This window comes from Manacus vitellinus, unplaced genomic scaffold (assembly GCF_001715985.3).
Source record: "Manacus vitellinus isolate BGI_N305 unplaced genomic scaffold, ASM171598v3 scaffold_22_pilon, whole genome shotgun sequence".
Lineage (NCBI taxonomy): Eukaryota > Metazoa > Chordata > Aves > Passeriformes > Pipridae > Manacus > Manacus vitellinus.
The window spans coordinates 9,307,342-9,325,324 of record NW_021939632.1 but is presented as its reverse complement, the minus strand read 5'-3'; the positions used below and the strand labels follow the sequence as shown (position 1 = coordinate 9,325,324).

At 57.0% G+C, this 17,983-nt stretch overlaps 3 protein-coding genes across 4 annotated transcripts in view; all 3 read left to right on the top strand.

The window, feature by feature from the left end:
- Window positions 1–40: 40 nt before the first annotated feature.
- CNPPD1 (cyclin Pas1/PHO80 domain containing 1) lies at window positions 41–6,394 on the top strand. The gene is made up of 8 exons (XM_018072707.1): window positions 41–109; window positions 326–428; window positions 2,834–2,915; window positions 3,506–3,626; window positions 3,717–3,845; window positions 4,021–4,082; window positions 4,312–4,429; window positions 4,927–6,394. Exons 1-8 carry the CDS (start codon window positions 41–43, stop codon window positions 5,557–5,559), a joined length of 1,317 nt encoding a protein of 438 aa, XP_017928196.1. The 3' UTR covers window positions 5,560–6,394.
- A 916-nt stretch (window positions 6,395–7,310) lies between these two features.
- Window positions 7,311–11,899, top strand: SLC23A3 (solute carrier family 23 member 3). The gene is made up of 12 exons (XM_008922895.3): window positions 7,311–7,418; window positions 7,688–7,848; window positions 8,334–8,428; window positions 8,765–8,838; window positions 9,152–9,333; window positions 9,482–9,605; window positions 9,902–10,049; window positions 10,130–10,383; window positions 10,562–10,667; window positions 10,752–10,919; window positions 11,122–11,217; window positions 11,389–11,899. Exons 1-12 carry the CDS (start codon window positions 7,311–7,313, stop codon window positions 11,721–11,723), a joined length of 1,851 nt encoding a protein of 616 aa, XP_008921143.3. The 3' UTR covers window positions 11,724–11,899.
- Window positions 11,900–13,887: 1,988 nt separating this feature from the next.
- The window catches only part of NHEJ1 (non-homologous end joining factor 1), a 44,721-nt gene continuing 40,625 nt past the window's right edge, over window positions 13,888–17,983 (top strand). Inside the window, exons 1-3 of one of the 2 annotated variants that reach the window (XM_025895084.2) lie at window positions 13,888–13,994; window positions 14,554–14,739; window positions 15,618–15,827. In XM_025895084.2, coding sequence (XP_025750869.2) covers window positions 14,554–14,739; window positions 15,618–15,827 — 396 coding nt within the window. In that variant the 5' untranslated portion in view covers window positions 13,888–13,994. The remainder of the gene's footprint in view (window positions 13,995–14,553; window positions 14,740–15,617; window positions 15,828–17,983) is intronic. The other variant, XM_018072737.2, reaches the window with a different exon arrangement.

Below are 17,983 nucleotides of genomic sequence, written 5' to 3'. Positions count from 1 at the left end.
CCGAGGGGACCTGTCAGCGCCTGCCCCGTGAGCGGGCAGGATGGAGCTGGACGAGCTGCTGCTGGACGAGGAGGGCGCCTTTTCCCTCAGCGGGTTCCAGGAGTTCACGGTGAGTGCCCCCGGCCCAGTCTGGCCCCAGCAGGACCCGAGGTGATTCCCCGATATCCTCCTCCCCCGGAGAGCCCTGTGTGGCCGCACGGCGGGGCCCCGGCCGAGCCCGTGGCCTTGTTGGGCTCGGTGTAACCATGAGCTGGGTTGGGGTGGAGAGAGAATCCGGCACGGGGAGTGCTCTGGGCGTTTCTCACGTTCCGCCGTCTGCCTTCAGTTCCTGCCCAGGCACCAACAGCTGAGCGAGAGAGTGCGGAAGCGGCTCTACTATGGCTGGGACAAAGACTGCAGCCTGGATAATCTCTCCAGCCCCGTGGCAGGTGGGTTGCTGATTGTCCTCAGATGGGAATGCTGAGTCAAGGGGGTTGGAAGTAGCCCAAGGGGCCGAGACCAACAGGTCACCTGCTTCCTTCCCAGTGCCAAATCCCACCCCTGCCCAGCCTTTCCCGCTCAGTGCAGCACAGCAGGGCAGGGTGCCAGAGCCTCATGGCTCCTGTTCTCTGTTTTATTGCCCTGTCTGGCCCACTGCTGCGTTTTTGGCATCTCACTGGTGTGCAAAGTCCTTTAGGTTGCTTGTGGATTCCTAGGCAGTGAACGTTGTGAACCTGTCCCCGATGAGAGCTGTCTTGGACAATTTCTTGTGCTCTGCAAAATACCAGGAAATTTCTTTAGCTTTTAGTTCTGAGCACTAATGGAACAAATTCCTGTGGTGTGTTTGTCTGGATCACATCCTTTTTGTTTTTTCCTGTTGATTCAGCAGTGTTTGGGGGAGCAGATGGACATGACTGGGTTGAGGCTGAGGAGGTGGTGCAGGTGATGGTGGAGAGGAGTGGACAAGGGCAAGGAGTGGTTTACTAGAGGGCCTTCATGGTGTGTTTGTCTCAGTATTTGCATTAGCTGCTTGCTAGGGAAAAAGTCTGAAGTTGCCGGGAGGCTGTGTGATCTGCCTCAGTGAGGAGGAGGATGCTGGGCAGATCCAGGCAGGATCTGCCTGGGTGCTGCTGGGAGTCACGAGTTCTGACACGAGCGGTGTGAGTGAGGCTCGGGGCTGGCATTACACCGGGCTGCGAGGTGGGACTGTTCCATGGGATGCTACCGGTGTTTAAAGTTCAAAGGACACAGTCATGGAAGAAGACTGTTGAGGGCTATTAGCTCTAAGGACTGCCTTGCACCCAGGAAATGCCTTAGCTCTAGCAGTTGGGGGGTGAGAGCAGTGCACAGAGAATGTGTCTGTGGGCTGATCTGCTTTTACAGCCTTCCTTAACCAGCCACTGCCAAAAAACAGAGCATAGGGCTATGGCATCTCTCATGGTACAGCTGTACCACTGCTGTATGGCAAGTTTATGGCACTGCTCTTCAAACGAGTTAGAGACTTGTTGGGAGAGTTCAGAGGAGCAGGAAAAGGTCCTTGGTATTGGGGATAGTTGCAGGAGGCAGTATGTCACTGACTGAAGAAAGAAGTTGAAAAGTTAATTTGTTCCTTTGGGAAAGGAGGAACAGTAACCACTTCAGCGCGCTGTGGCTGTGAGATGAGGACAGGGCAGGGCACACTGTTGTGAAGAATTTGATTTCATACTGGGACAGAGCCTAGAGGGACCTCCTGTCATTTCCATCGCTCCGGACATTGCCGCTGGTTCTGCAGCGGCACAAGGGTGGCCAGACAGGGTAGCAGCAGTGGGAGAGGCTGGGAGCAGTCAACAGGTGGCTGGAGCTGTTTCTGCCTGGCTGTGCATTATATTGGTGGTGTGGCTTGAATGGTCTGGGAAGGTCCCTTAGAGGTGCTTCCGAGTTTGGTGGTTGCTGTTTGGGCAAATAACTCTTCTCTTAGTTGCTGGAGAGACATGGAAAGGAGGGGTGTGGAGAGAAGAGGTTATGTGGTGATGCTTCCCCTGGGAGCTGAAAATGCAAGGCTGCTGAGATGAGCTCTGCTCTTGACTCGGTGGGACAAGGGCTCAGCAGCAAAATGGAGCTGGAGTTTCCTGTCTAAAGCACTTCTTGCCAAGCACCAGACTGTAGTGCTGCTTGGGATGCTCCCAGCTGGTTCTATCGTGTAGGGAAGTGAGATGGGAGCTGCTGAAGCCATCTGCCAGTATACGTCAGTCTCTGGCCTTTTGAGTGGGTGAATGCTGAGGCACATCTTGAGCACAGGAGAAGCGGGCTGAGATGAGCTGCAGTTACACTGTATCGCTGCTTTCATATTCTGTTGGTGCCTTTGGGCTCCTGCTCACATGGATATGTTGTACATCATCATTTCAGGAGCCCTAGGGTTGTGGTGCGGGGGAAGCTGGATCAATGCTGATGAGATCTGGAGGGGGAGGATGCTGCTGGTTGGAGGGGAGCAAAGGACTGGGAAAAGTAGTGTGACCTCAGGTGCAAAAAAGCCTCCAGAAGGGCTGCCTGAGGTTCTGCAGGGTGAGTGGGAGGATGTTAGCCTCTCTGCAGCTGACTGCTGGTGACTCCCCGTGACACAGACCTGCTGATCTGGCACTGCCGCAGGGCCTTGGTCACTCACATCCTCTTCCTGCTGTGGTCTGCCTGTCCTGCATATTTGTTTGTTCCTCACTTGTCCCTGACCTCTGATAAGGCCTGTCCTGCCTTCATAGTTGAATTTAAACTTGAGGAGCTGAGCAAATGCCAAGAATTGATGGGCTTGGAGGGAGAAGGGGAAGGGTGGGGGTGGACTGTGCCACATGGGGCTAACACTTTTGCTGCTTTTCTGTCCTAGATATTGCTGTGGAGTTGCTGCAGAAAGTGGCTCCCAGTCCTATCCGCAGACTCCAGAAGAAGTATGTGTCTCATGTGTCTCGGTAAGAAGCAAAACCTGTTCCTTCATGTCCTGTGTCAGAACTTGGAGCTCTGGTCTTTACCTGTGATTCACTTCTGTCCCTGGGCCAGCACTGGCTTTGTGCTTAGGCCTGATTAGTATCAAAAAGGAGCTGGGGGCAGGTGTCAAGGACAGCAGGCACACTGACTTCCTGACACAGCCAGGCCTGCTTCAGGTTTGTCCTGCTCTCTGGGGTGCAGGAGTGCTCTTGTTACTGTGAGTCTGTACTGGCTGGACCTGAAGCTCACTGCGTAACCAGGTTTGAACCCAGGGTCTGCCCTTGCAGGTGAGCCCTCATAGCATGCCTGGCTGCAGGCAGGGCTGCTCAGTTTGGAGCTGGCTGTGCCTGGGAACAGAAGCCAGGGCTTTCTGCTCTCCACTTTGCATTTCCTGCACTTTCTCTTGCTGCAGCTCAGGACACCCAGCCCAGAGCTCACGAGGCTGCGATCTGTCTAGTGATTTACTAAACCTCCCGCTGCCTACATGGGGAGGGAGCAACCAAGTTGTGCCATGGTGGCTGGCATGTCTGCAGCACATGGATAACCTTTGTGTTGGTTCTTGCCTGTGCCACAGGGAAGCTTGCATCTCTCCCTGCTCCATGATGTTGGCACTGGTTTACATTGAAAGACTCCGGCACCGGAACCCCGAATACCTTCAGCAAATCTCATCTTCTGACCTCTTCCTGATCTCCATGGTGAGTGGTGGGGTGGGGGATAACTGGGTTGGAGGGAAGCCTGGAGGAGTGCAGTGGAGGCTGAGATCCTGTCCTTTGTTCTGCTTTTAGATGGTTGCTAGTAAGTACCTGTATGATGAGGGTGAGGAGGAGGAGGTGTTTAACGACGAGTGGGGAGCAGCAGGGAAGGTGGACGTCCAGACCATGAACACACTGGAGATGAACTTCCTGAGCGCTATTGTAAGTGAGCCATCACTGCTGCTGACTTACACAGAGCGGGGGAAAAGAGGCATTGAGGGGAGTCTGGATGTCTGTTTTTTCCCCCACATGCTCCCATGAAGGAACAGAGAAAGATGTGTCCGGGTGCTGGGTGGCCTGTCCTGACTGCACTGACCTTTCACTGCTGTCTCCACAGGACTGGAGTCTCTACACAGACCCTCGGGAGCTGTTTGAAGTGCTGAGCTGGCTGGAAGGACGGTAGGTGTCTGGGGTGGGGGCTACCCCTTCATCCATGTTGCAGCCTCTGCTTGGAGGTAGCCCTGCTGCAGTGAAATAAGAGGTTGGGACACTTGTGAGCCTTTGGTAGGCTCTGCAGCTTCCTTCTACAGACCTTGAACAGGGTCTCCTCCAAGCCTGCCTGGGCTGAAGCTGCCTTGATGGGGAAGGTCCATGCCACATCCACCATTCCCTTTTTTTTTCCTTGCAGCGTGGCAGAAAAACAGGGTATGTGGCGTGGCTGGTTCACCTACACAGATCTGTGTGTCCTCATGGAACAGTCCGTGTGGCAGCATGTGCTGGGCCAGTTCTACCAGCAAGTGGTAAAGGTAAGGACATGGGAGAGCAGCTACTTGCAAGAACATGAGACCCAGCAGGCTGTGGATTTGGAGGGAGACCCTCTTTTCCCCTGGGAACAGCAGCTGTTGAAAAGGGAAGCTGTCAGAAGATGCTGATTTGCAGCTGCACTGCCTGAGGCACTGCAGCCTGGTGCTGGGTAGTGTGCCCTGTACTGGACTGTAGCCCCACAAGTCATGGTGCAAAGACGTGGTGGTGGCATGGAGGGAACAGGATGCTGGCTGGGATTTTGAATAGGAACTGTTAGCTTTTAGCTGGAGCATTTTGGTTTGTGGTACTTAGGCCCTGCTTTGGGCAGGCTGTGTGCCACCCGCTGTTAGCAGCATGGCTGCCTGCTCCCTGGCACCCAGCGCTAGAGCTGGTGATGCCTTTTACCATCATAGCTGCTGGATTGATTGTGGCCATGCAGGTCACAGCTGGCTGGGAGGTCCTGCTGGAGGGTCTGGGCTAACGGTTGGCTTCTCCACAGCTGGCCTGCCTCCTGGGCGTGGTGTACCTGACAGGTTTTGCTGCCGTCTTTGCCTCCGTCACCGTGGTGCACCGGTCCATGTGCATGAGGAGCATCAGTCCTGCAGCCCCCCAGCCTGCGCTGTTCCCCGAGGAGAGGAGGTACCAGCTGAATGCCCAGCCAGCCCCAGGCCCTGGCCAGCCCCAGCCCAAGCTGCCTGATGTCTCCTCAGCCAGCAGCACCCATTGCCTGGGGGAGAACGAGACGACTGAGGAGCCACGTCGTGGGAGTGTCACAGCAACTGCGCTCTACCTGTGGAGCAGTGTGATGACAGCTCTGTCCTACCCAAAGGCACCTGATCTAGCCCAACATAGGAGGCTCCCACAAAGTCCTTTCCGGAAAGTACCCACTGCCTGTGAGAGATCCAACCGTACCACCCCTGCTGCAGCCCCAGGCCAGCCTGGCCCCTTCGGACTCGCCGTGCTCCCGGCTCCTCCGGCGCTCCACTGCCATGCCTGCTCAGCCGATGCAGGCCCCACGTGGGATGCAACCCCCAACCATGAGGACTGGCTGGACCCCCTGGGGCTGAAGCAGTGCTTCTTACACACTGCTATGGATCTCAGTAGAATCAAGAACTTCATTTTTCCCAGCTAGGAGTACAGGGCAGCAACTCCTTTCCCCTTCCTTTGTAGTGTGGCACAACTCACTTCCTTGCACTTCTGGAAACCCTAATCCCTGGGGCTGCATGGGGCTGGAGGCCCCTGCATTACTTCCAAACCAGCATTTGTGTCCCCCCACCCAGGGCAGGGGTATCCTTCACTTTGGGGGCTGCTGGGACAGACTGGGGCAGAGCTGGCTTGCTGGGTGCTGGGGTGGGAACCTACTAGCTGAAGGATAGAAATGGATTGCCTTTAGGCTGGGATGCCAGTGCAAAGGGGGTGTTGTACCTCTTCCTATAGTGAGTGGGTGGCCCGTGGCGGTGTTGGACAGAGGTGGCATGTGGGATGTAGGATGCTGGGGATGTATGTGCAGGGTGGAGAGGCTGAGGCAGTGACCCCAGTCAGAGAGAAGGTTGAAGGAGGGGGGAGTGACTAGTTATAGCAGTAAAATTACACTTAGGGGCTGTTAAGCCACTTCTTGAGAGGTGCAAGGGTGACACCAAGGAGGGACCCCAATATGGCTGTGCCCCCGGGAAAGGTTGTGCCCCTCTGGGCTTGGTGGGGGTGAGGTGTGGTTAGGGCTGAGCTTCCTTATCCTGCCTGTGTTGGGTGTTTTGAATCTGGGGTGCTCTGTGACCCCATCCGAGACCCCAGCTGTTTGTGTCTGTGAGCAAACAGTGCCTGACTGCTCTCAGAGCGGGGAGAAGGCACCTTGTCTTGCTGACCAGTCGAACTCATCATGCCCCTTCTTTTTACTGTGGATTTTACACCTGTTTTTCACTCTTTTGTAGATGCAAATCTCTTCCAATAAAAGTAATTCTTGCTGTGTGCCTGCCTTGTCCTGCTGAGCTGCTCTGTGCTGGCAGCATGTCTGCCCCAGAGCAGAGCCCCATCCATGCAGTTATGCCTGCTCCCTCAGCTGCTGTATGAGGCAGATCCTGAGTGCTGCTGGTGAGCTCAGGAGCACTGTGGAGCCTGTCCTGCAGGGCTCAAGAGGAACCAGGCTCTCTGGTGACAGGAGGAATATCGCTTCTGCTGCCTGTGGAAGGCAGGAGAGAGGAGGTTCCACATCCTTGGGAATGCGGGGAATGCACAGTCTCCAAAGTCTTACTTATTAATGAGTGAGCCCTGCACAGCAAGGGCTCAGCCAAGTCACTGGCACATCCGCCTCTGCCCCATGACAAAAACATGAGCATCCCCTGCCTGTGCGCCCTTGGGATCCTTCCCAACCAAGCAGGTAGCTCTTGTCTCTGACATCCTTGTCCAGTGGTAGGATTCAGCAGAATGAGTAATGTGACAGATCCCCATCGGAGACCAGGCTGGACCAGGAGGACGGGCTGCTGTGCTGAAGAGGAACAGGTATGGGCAGGGCATACTGGAGGATGCTGCTCATGGAGATGCCCCAAGCACATGGAGGAAGAGGTGTCTGTGCTGTGGCCCACCCAGCCCCTGCCCTGTGTATCACAAGAGGCCAGGATGGCATCCGGGCTGTGGCCAGTTGGCACTGCAGTAGTGTCTGGTGTCCTGGCTGTGGTTGGCTGTCATTTGGCCCTTGTAGTGACAAGCCAGAGTGACACTTGCATTCCTGGCCACAAGGGCAGGTTACTCACCAACTCAAGTTAATGGCTAACCCTGGGGCAGCTCCTGCAGAAGGTGGAAGTTCAGCAGTGAGGAGCCCTGAGGGGGGTGGGATCCCACCCACCCTCTTTGAAACACAAACTGGGAGCAGCGTGGCAAGGCAACAGCATGAATGGGGGCCATGGCAGAGTGCCTGGAGCTGGGAGCCCCATGCTCACATCCTGCTTCTCTCCAAAGATGTGCTCCTGGATGCTGACCTGTTGCTTAGCCCTTCAGGTGAGGGGGGACCATAGTGAGGAGCCAGAGAGACAGGATGATGAGGAGAGGGCTGGGATCCTCTCAAGTGGCAGGGCAGGGACTGCATCCTGTCAGAAAAAGGGTGTGTGGGACTCTGGCCAGTGGGTGCTGGGAGGGAAGTGGGTGGTGGTGAGTGCTGCCTGGGTGGTGTTAGTGGGCATCCACCCACTCAGGGCACCTGGGCATGGGGAGCTGCAGCTTTGGGTACTGCAGGGGAATTGTGACTGCTCCATCTCTTCCCTGCACAGCACCTGGCCGTGCAGGCCTCCTTGCTCTGCATCTTCCACCTCCTCCTGCTGCCTACCCTGCCCAAGGAGCTGCTTCATGGTCAGGCCACCAGCGAGCTGCTGGCATGCAGCCTCTTTGCCTGTGGCATCTCCACGGTGCTGCAGACCACCCTGGGGAGCCGGTGAGCAAGGGGAATGACGGGGGTGCAGCTGTCACCAGGAGGTGGGTGATGCCATGGCAGGGCATGTCTCTGCCCTCTCCTAGGCTGTGGGAAGACAGGCTTTGCTGGAGGTGGAAAGGAGCACAAGGAAACTGTCTTGCCCTGTATCTCTGCGCAGCTGTCCCGTCCCTCTCACACATCCCTCTAGAAAAACCACTGTGCTTTCCCTCTAGCTCCTGCCTGCGCTGCACACACAAGGGCTGGGTATAGGATTTGGCAAAGCCTCTGACCTCTGCACACATCCCATGTGCTGGCACTTTGGATGTACTAGGACGTCCCAAGAATATACTAGGACATACTAGGACTGGATTATGTGATGACCTCCTGCCACTTTGAAGTTTCTAGCCGGTTTCCTTCCCACTCCTGCTCCTCTGGCAGCCTAGGCTTTTGGAGCAGCCTTCTCCCCTCCTTCCTCCCTAATGTGCCTTTGCTGTCCCTTTCTTCAGGTTGCCGCTGGTTCAAATCCCATCCTTTGAGTACCTGGTCCCTGCCATGGTGCTGAGCTCCCACCTGTCCCCCAGTGCCAGCACAGACAAGAATGGTGAGCACAGCCCTGGAGCCTCTGTGCCTTGGGGCCCAGGCCATGCTGGTGCCAGGGGAATGGCAATGATGGGATGCCTGGTACATGGAGTAGAGATGAGGGATAGCAAGGGATCCTGCCTGCTGGCTCCTCTGGTGATGGTACACAGCACCCTACTCACCCCTGAGTGCACCTGCAATGCATCTGGTCACCTCCCCAGTGTCAGGGCTTGTGGGGATGGGGATACTGGCAAATTGCTCCTTCTCTAGCCAGGAGCTTCCATGCTGTGTGCTCTTGGACACGGCTCCAGGAGCCCAGCATCCATGTGCATCACATCCCTCCAAAATTCTCTTCCAGGAACAGCCATGGCCAGCACATGCCCTGCACCACATTGCACTGTCACAGGGAGCCGGGCTGCCTCGTTGCAAGAGGTGGGTGCTCCCTTGCTGAGATGGGGGTCCCTGTCCTGCTCTATCAGCTTCCCAGTTTTCATCCATATACCTGCACCACTGGTCTCTTTTTCCGTCCCTCTGGGGGATTGCTATGAGTAGAGGGGACACAAGGGGATGCACAAAGGCAATGGGGATCCTGATGTATGTGCATGTATATGTTCCTCTGGGCTTGGGGTGAGCAGAACATGTGGAACAAGTGATGCTACTGGGGCAGTGGGAGTGTGGCCAAGGGAAAGTATTGGACTGCTCTTCATATATCCTGCCCCACTGGCCCCACCCTTTCCTCTTGCAGGTCTCTGGAGCAGTGCTGGTCTCTGGGCTGATTCAGTTGGTACTGGGAGTGTCTGGCATGTGCGGGTGGGCAGCTCGCCACTGTGGGCCCATGGTCCTGGCTCCCAGCCTCTCCATCATCGGGCTGTCTGCATACAAGGAAGCCGCTTTCTTCTGCTCCACTAACTGGGGTGTAGCGCTGCTGTATGTGAGCTGGGGACCATACTGGTGTGCGGCTCCTGGGGCTTTCCTTCACCACTGGGACAGGGATGGGGCACCCCTGTGGTGCACAGCACATATTTGGGGCCCCACCACTGTGATGCTGTGTGGTGACCTATGCTCCCTTTCCTAGGCTCATGTTCCTTGCTGTCACCTTCTCCCAGCACCTGCGGTCCTGCCGCCTGCCCTTCTGCACCTGGCCCCACACTCGGGAGGGCTCCACAGAGCCATCAGTTCCCACCCTGCGCACGTTCTCGGTACTGTGTCTGTGACCAGGCTTCTCTCCAAGCCTTGCTCTTTGGTGTGGGGTTAGGTGAAACCTGGAGCAGAGGCAGGGGTGAGAAGTTCTGGTGCAGCTCTGGGGAAGCGCTGGGAACCTAGGGTGTTGGGGCAGCAGAGCCTGGGATGCTCCCTGCAGGGGTAAGGGGAGATGTGGCATGGCTCCATGGAAGAGATGATAGGACAAGGACCTGCTGTCTGGGGCACAGCAGACAGTGCATTGGCCAAGGCAGGCAGGGGAGGAGGGTCCTGAGGGTCCCCTTTTGCCTTGCAGGTACTGCTCCCTTTTGCTGCTGTCTGCATTGTCTGTGCCATCCTCAGTTGCTTCCACATACCCTGGGAATCACTGGACCTGGCCATTGCAGAGCTGTCCTGGGCCAACAGCACCTTCCATGCCCCTTGGGTCCGCATCCCCTATGCAGGTGAGGGGCAGCAGGGCTGAGTGCAGCCATTCACCTTTGGCTGGGGCCTCTATCATCCATCCCTCTTCCCTCTGCTGCAGGTGAGTGGGGGTGGCCGCTGCTCACCCCCCGGGCGCTGGCAGTGGGCGTTGCCATGGCCATCGGCTGCAGCATGAACTCAGTGGGCTGCTACGTGCTGTGTGGGAGGCTGCTGCGAGCCTCCCGGCTGCCCACTCATGCCTGCAACCGGGGCCTTTGCATGGAAGGGTTGGGCAGCCTCCTGGCAGGACTGCTGGGCACCCCGGGGGGCACGGCCTCCAGCATTGCCAACACCTGCGCCACTGGCCTCACTCAGGTATGCCAGGGTAGGGGGATAAAGGTTGGCAAGGGACAGGGAGGCAATGGAGCAGGTGTGGGGGACCTGTAATGCCCAGGCTGTCACTGGGAAAGGCAGGTGCGCATGGCAGAACGGGGGCGGAGACAGAGTAGGGGGTGGTGCTACCCATCCTCACTTCCATTCTTCTTTCCGCTAGGCTGGCTCTCGCCTCTCGGTGCAAGTAAGCGCGCTGGCATGCGTGGTACTGGGCATGTCCCCGAGGCTGGCAGGGCTCCTCACCCGCATCCCGCTGGCAGTTCACGGTGGGTACCCTGCCCTGCCCTGCCTTGCCCCTCATTGCGGCACCTGCAGCCTGCCTGGCGCTGCCTGACTCCCACCCCTCGCAGGAGGGGTGCTCTGTGTCACCTACGCCGTGGCTGTGGGCACGGGGATCTCCTACTTCCAGTACGCAGACATCGACTCAGGGAGGAACATCTTCATTGTCGGCTTTGCCATGTTCATGGCGCTGCTGGTGCCGCGGTGGTTCAGTGCAGCTCTGACTCACCTGGCCACAGGTAGAAGGGACATTCCCCAGGCAAGGCAAAGCTTTGGGTCCCATAGCATGGTGACCACACCTCTCTGGTGTCCTGGGAGGCTGGGTCAGCTCATGGTATCAGGCAGCTCCCTCTTCAATCCCTGGGTCTGCCATGGCTGCTCCAGCCCCTTTCCCCCAGCTGAGCTGGGACCTCCGGACTGATTCTGGCACTGTCCCTGCAGGCTGGGTGCCACTGGACCTCCTCTTCCTCTCCTTGCTCATGGTGCCTGTCTTCTTAACTGGCTTCTTGTCATTTTTTCTGGAGAACACGGTCTCAGGTGAGGGGCTGTTCTAGGTACTCTGCATAGTTCCTGCTCTGAGGGCTGGATCCATCATTTCCTATACCACCAGCTCTGCCTCCAGGCAGTCCTGCTAGGGTCCTGAGGCTGGTGTGGGCTGGGAGCATGCACCTGGAGGATGGGGCTCCCATCTCACTGCCTACCTCCCAGGAACCCTGGAGGAACGAGGGCTGCTCTCTGATCTGGCACCTGGGAAAGCTGGGGCAGGTGATCGTCACCCCCATGGAGAGAGGGGAGAAGTCAGCCAAGCATACGGGCTCCCCACTGGGCTGAGGAGGCTGCTGCCATCCTCCTGCAAAGCCTTCCCCTGCTGCTTCCTCTGCCCAAGAATTGAGGAAGAGGAGGAGGGCAGCTGTGCCACTGAGCAGGGGACTGCTGCTCCAGGGGAAGGGACACACCTGCTCCCCAAACCCAGCTCTGGGGAGCTGCAGCCAGCAATGAGGCCAAGCCAGACAGAGGTGCCCGCATGGCACGCTGTGGCCTGACCCTGTGGTGTGGGGATGTCTTGCGTGAAACAAGGGCTGTGTCCCCAAGGCAGCTTGTGAGCCACTTTGCTTCTCATTTCTGAAGCCCATGTGGACTGGAGGGACCTGAGATTCCACCCTCCCAGCACAAACCTGATTTCCCTGCTTGGGAGCAAGATATAAAAACCTTCAACCAACTTCACCCTTTCCAGGGGTTTCCTTTCCAGACAGGATTTGCCTGGGGAATCCCCTACTGCCCTGAGGACTGTGACTAGAGGGCATGGCCACCTGGTGACTCTGCTGCTGAGGATGTGGGTGCCTCTAAAACCCACCATCACTCTGTGGACATGACTAGGGGAGGGCTCAGTGCTTTGGCCAGCCCCAAAGGACTGGCCTAACCCTACCCCTAGGCGTGCTCACCTGCCGGCACTGTGCTGAGGAAGGGCTGGCTCTCCACCTCCTCCCTGTTGTGTCCCAGTTGTGCCCATGGCTCCTTGATGGCAATAGCACCAGGTGCATAGTAATGCTCTGGCACTCCAGGATGCCCCAGGCTGGGGGTGCAACTCAGCTCAGAATCAAAACTCAGCTCAGCTCAAAACAATTAAGGCCCTTTCACCTACAGTAGGATGGTGCCAGCAGTGCTTACCACATAATTGCCCCCTAGGTATTGCTCTTGTGACTAAACCACCTAACAGCGGATTTCCCTGGAGAAGAAAACATGTCCTTTGACCTAAGGGGATAAGCTGAGTGCCTGGGTTGTTTCCCACTGCCATCTGCAGCAGAGTCTGCACCAGCCCTGCTCACTGCTCCAGCGTTTACAGCAGATCAGAGTCCACAGAAAGGACTCTGTTGCCTCCCCTCCATGTCACCTCCACCAGTCTGAACTGCCCTGGGTGCAAATTCGAAGGGAGGATGGACTTTTGCTGGGAGGAAGCTAGAGCTGGTCCATGGGTGTGATGTGCTTGGGCTGGATCACAGCTCCAAGTTGTGGCTGCCCCTTCCACCTAGTCCCAAGGAGGCCCTCAGCACCCAGAAACACCCAAAGGTGGATGCAAGGTGGAAGAGATGTGGTGGCACTGTGTGTGCAGGTCCCCAGCTGTGAGGTCTCTTTCCCCAGCTCTCTCTGATCCCCACAGCTGGGTCCTGTGCACCCATGGGCACGGGGTGTAATGCACAGCTCATCTTCATCCAGCCAGCACCCCAACCTGGCCCTACGTTCCAGCTGTGCACTAGTTGGACTAGTCCAACTAGTCCTGCACACCAAACTCTCCTGCACTCTAACCTAGCCATGCAACCCAGTCTGTCCTGTGCCCCAAAGTCCCTACCTTCTCTGCTGTTCCCTGGCACCTCTTCAGGATGAAAACCTTCTGAGATGACCATCTGCCCTTGGCCCTGCTCTGAGGTGCAGCTGCAGCCTGCATGCTAGGGAGAGGGGTGAGTGGAAGGGTGTGTGAATAGAGCGTAAACGGGGGGCTCAGGGGCAGCACGTGGGTGCACAGGAGGCATTTTGTGGGAGCCGGAGGGATGGCCTCAATGCACGGAGTGCACATTGGGGATTGCAGTCAGTGTGGGTGCTGGGGTTTCCAAGGTCAGTGCCTGGGGTAAGGACGGGGCTGTGCTCAGTGTGGAGAGGACTGAAGGTGTGTGGTGTGCCAAACTGGCACAGCCCTGCTCTGTGGTGTCTTGTGAGCCCAGTCCCCACACATGTGGGACAGAGGCACCTGCAGCCACAGCTATGGCTGTGGCACAGCAGCCCAGTTCCCGCACAGCCGCGGAGAACAGCGGTGCAGGGTGCCTGCCCTGTGCCGTGCCTGCGCCGGCACCCTGGGGCTGAGCAATAAACCCGGGGCCAAGGGACATGAGGAATCCCTCGCTACCGCTGCCTCTCCGGCTGTACCGTGCCCTGTCCCCAGCTGGGCACTTGTGCCAGGACATTTCATAACAGGCGCAAGCGCAAAACAAAGTCGTAAGGCATTTCGGTCCCCACCAGCCGTAGCACCTCCTGCGGCAACTGGGAATGCTCTAGAGGGACGCGCCAGCTCGGTTCGCTGTCCTTAGCAGCAGCGGAGAAGCAGCAGGAGCAGTGACTCCCCACGCTCTAAGGAAGATACGGCAGCGCCCGTGGCTCATCCAGCTGCACCTCCCGGCGTGCCCCGGCCCCGCTGGCCGCGGAAGAGAGCAGCATGCCGGGAGCCGTAGTCTGCCCTCGCCTCTCGCCCGCGGCCCGGCGCCGATCGCGGCTGCAAGCCCTCGCCTCGGCAGTCTCCGTCCGCCTCCCCCTCCTGCCTTCGGGTAACGCCGCGGCTTCGCACAGCCCCAGGCTTGCGGGTACCCCGCGGGTGCTGGGTCCCTGAACGTTTTGGGAGGCATGGAGTCCGTCCTAGGGAGGAGCGGGAAGCAGCAGTGGGCTGCCGGCACTCTGCCGGTGTCGCTGCCGGCAGGGACGGCGCGGGCTCGCGTGGAGCGCGGGGACGGGATGCCCCAGCAGGAGGAGGACTGCAGCGTCCTGCTGCCTGCGGGGCAGCTTAATTGTTAATTTGTGCATAGAGGTCTAGTCATGTTGCCGTCAGCAAGCACGAGGTAACCCGGGCGGCAGCAGTTACACTGCCGTGCATCTGCTGGTGCATCTGGGATGCTTATTGTGAACTGTGGTGGGAACTGCACTGCACTGAGCTCCCCAAAACGGCCACCCCAGCTCTGCTGCATGCATGTGCAGGGATGTGAGTCACCAGAGCTGGCTGAGCATCCTCACCTCTGCGCTGTGGGGTGGGGCTGCATCGTGAAGGGGCCAGCAAGAACCAAGGTCTTCCTGGGTGGAGGCTGAGGCAGAGGCCTGATTGCTCTCTTGCAGATGGAGGTCTCCGAGGAACTGGAGAGCAGTCTCCTGACCCAGCCCTGGGCTTCTGTTCACTTTGGCGAGTCTGCTTTTCTTGCAAAAGTGTGCTTCAAGGATACTGGCTATATCCTGCTGATCTCCGACCTCAGTAGTGTCTGGTACGAGAGCGCAGACACCAAGGCTGTGGGACAGAGGTCCAAGGTGAGTGCCTGAAAAGTCCAGGGACCTTCTTTTCTCCTTGTAGCAGCTGACATCCCAGCATAAACTGCTTGGGGACACAATGACTGTTGGATCTGACAAGGCTTGGGTGCAAACACCAAGCCCAGGAAGTCCCTGGGCAGCTTTGCCCAAGCACTGTCATCCCAGTTGGCCAAACACTCTCCTCCTGTGAGAGTGGGCCAAGCTATTTAGCATGCCGAAGGCAACTAGGTGTTCACTGAGTCTGTGTGCAGAGGATGGCACACTCCTTTCACTTGTGAGTCGGATGGGCAGCTGGTTTCCCCAGTAACGGTGTACTAAGGAGGAGCTTGAAACAGGGTTGCCAACCATCTGGTGGCAGAGAGATTATGCTTACATTCATAGCTAGGACAGTCTCTCATGGGCTATCCTGTCAGCCCAGCCCCCAGAAACACATGGAGCCATGCCTCAGCTCCTCATTCTAGTCCATGTGTCCAGGCCCCCAGTGCCACTGAAGTGGCATGTCTCTGTGTCACATAATGGCTGTGCTGAATGGCTGGTGCCAGGAAGAGTTGGCATATGGTGGCAGCCATCCCGCAGCTCTGGCAGTTTGTCCTGCTGTCGGCTCTTGGCCAGCCTGTGACACTTGTGGTGGCATGCAGATGTGCTAGTGGAAACCACTGCACTCTGCCCATCCTGGGCTGGCAGGACAGGGGAGCCTTCCCAGCTTGGCTGGCCTGGAAGAACCAGTGGGGAATGTCCTGTCATAAGGTTGAATCTCAGGCCCAGGAATGGCTTTTTGCAGTGAGACATGGACTAGTTTGGCTCTTTCTGTGCTGTTTTCTCCCCGATGCTGAGCTCTCCAGGGCGTTGCTGTGCCCCCTAACCTTGCCTTTCCTTAGGAGCTGAACAAGCGGCTGACGGTCAATGTGTCCTCCTTCCTGAACCACTTGTGCAACCTGATGTGCCCCTTGCTGGCAGGGCAGCCAGCACCTGCCACCACCTTCTCCTGCAACCGCTCTGCCAGTGGCCTCATCCTGCATGTAAAGAGTGAGCTGTCAGGACTGCCCTTCTACTGGGACTTCCACTGCTGCCCTGCTCCCTTGGAAATGGTGAGCAAAGCTGTGGAGAGTTTGGGGAGGGAGTGGCCAAAGTAAGGGATTGTCTTCTAATGCTTGGAAGCTTTTGTATGATCTTGAGCCATGCTGGTGACTGTAGGTTGCTGGCTCTGCCTGCTGCCCCTCCCAAGGTTTACTGTCCCTGTTTCTTCCCACTGAGACCTTGACACCTTGGTTTTGCCTTGCAGTGAGGCAGGGATGGCCCAGCACATGTTGCTGTCAGGGCAGGAGGGAGATGCCCTCATGAGAGCCCACCTGGAGTTCTGCATTCAGGTCTGGGGTCCTCGGCACAAGAAAGACGTGGATCTGTTAGAACAGATCCAGAGGAGAGCCGCAAAGATGATGGGTGGACTGCAGCACCTCTCCTACAAGGACAGGCTGGGAGAGATGAGATTGTTCAGCATGGAGAAGTGAAGGCTCATTGCAGCCTTCCAGTACTTGAGGAGGATTTATAAAAAAACAAGAGAGCACCTTTTACATGGGCAAATAGTGATACGGTTTTTTAACTAAAAGAGGACACATTTATATTAGCTGCTAGGAAGAAATTCTTCACTATGAGGGTGATGAGGCACTGGAACAGGTTGCCCAGAGACATTGTGGATGCTCCTTGAAGTGTTCAAGACCAGACTGGATGGAGCTTTGAGCAACCTGGTCTAGTGGGTGGCATCCTTGCCCATGGCAGGGGATTGGAACGAGATGATCTTGAAGGTCCCTTTTAACTCAAACCTTTCTATGATTCTGTGTCCACTGTGGGGTGATGCCTTGTCAGTGCCCTGTAGAGCAGAGTGATGCTATTCTCTTTTGGTACACCTTGCGAAACGGGCCACAGGGCAGCAGGTACCCCTGGAGGACCTGCAAGTGATCTGTCATGATGGAGGGAATTAAAGCAGGGTCTCCCTGGCTTTTAAGGGGACCTGTCCAGGGGGCTGCTCAGGATGTTGCATTTCTGGAGGAAGCCCCTCTGCTGGATCCCTGCAGGTGGGACAGGGCTGTGGACCGGGGCTCCTACAATATCCTTCTGGACAAAATGTGCAGCATACAGCTGGACAGACACATCATGCAGTGGGTGAGCAATTGGCTTACGGGTCGAGCACAGACGGTAATAGTGAATGGGGTAACATCAGGCTGGTGATCTGTCACCAGTAGTGTTCCACAGGGCTCCATCTTAGGCCCTGTGCTCTTCAACATCTTTATAAATGACTTGGATGTAGGACTGGAAGGGATACTGAGCAAGTTTGCAGATGACACAAAACTGGGAGGAGCTGTTGACTCCCTTAAAGGCAGGGAGGCCCTGCAGAGAGCTCAACAAATTAAAGTATGGGCAATCACCAACCATATGAAGTTCAACAAGGAAAAGTGCCAGATTCTGCACCTTGGATGGTGCAACCTGGGGAATGAGATGCTGGAAGACAGTGCTGGGGAAAGGGACCCAGGGATCCTGGTCAATGGCAAGTTGAATATGAGTCAGCAGTGCCCTGGCAGCCAGGAGGGCCAACTGCGTTCTGGGGGCATCAGGCAAAGCATCGCCAGCCAGTCAAGGGAGGGGATTGTCTTGCTCTGCTCTGCCCTGGTGCGGCCTCACCTTGAATATTGTGTGCAGTTTTGGGCACCACAATATAAGAAAAATATAAAGCTATTGGAGAGTGTGCAGAGGAGGACAACAAAGATGGTGAAGGGTGTTGAGGGGAAGACGTATGAGGAGCAGCTGAGGGCACTTGGTCTGTTCAGCCTGGAGGAGACTGAGGGGAGACCTCATTGCAGTTACAACTTCCTTGTGAGGGGAAGAGGGGGGGCAGGCACTGATCTCTTCTCTCTGGTGACCAGTGGCAGAACCTAAGGGAATGGCCTGAAGTTGTGTCACAGGAGCTTTAGGTTGGATATAAGAAAAAGGTTCTTCACCCAGACGGTGGTTGGGTGCTGGAACAGGCTCCCCAGGGAAGTGATCACAGCACCAAGCCTGACAGAGTTCAAGCATTTGGATGATATTCTCAAGCACATGGTGTGACTCCTGGGGATGGTCCTGTGCAGGGCTAAGTATTGGAATCCATGATCCTCATGGGTCCCGTACAACAGCATTTTCTGTGATTCTGTGATCCCCCGGGGCCCTTCGTCCCTGCGCGCACAAGAGGGCGCCCGGCGCCCGCGAACCG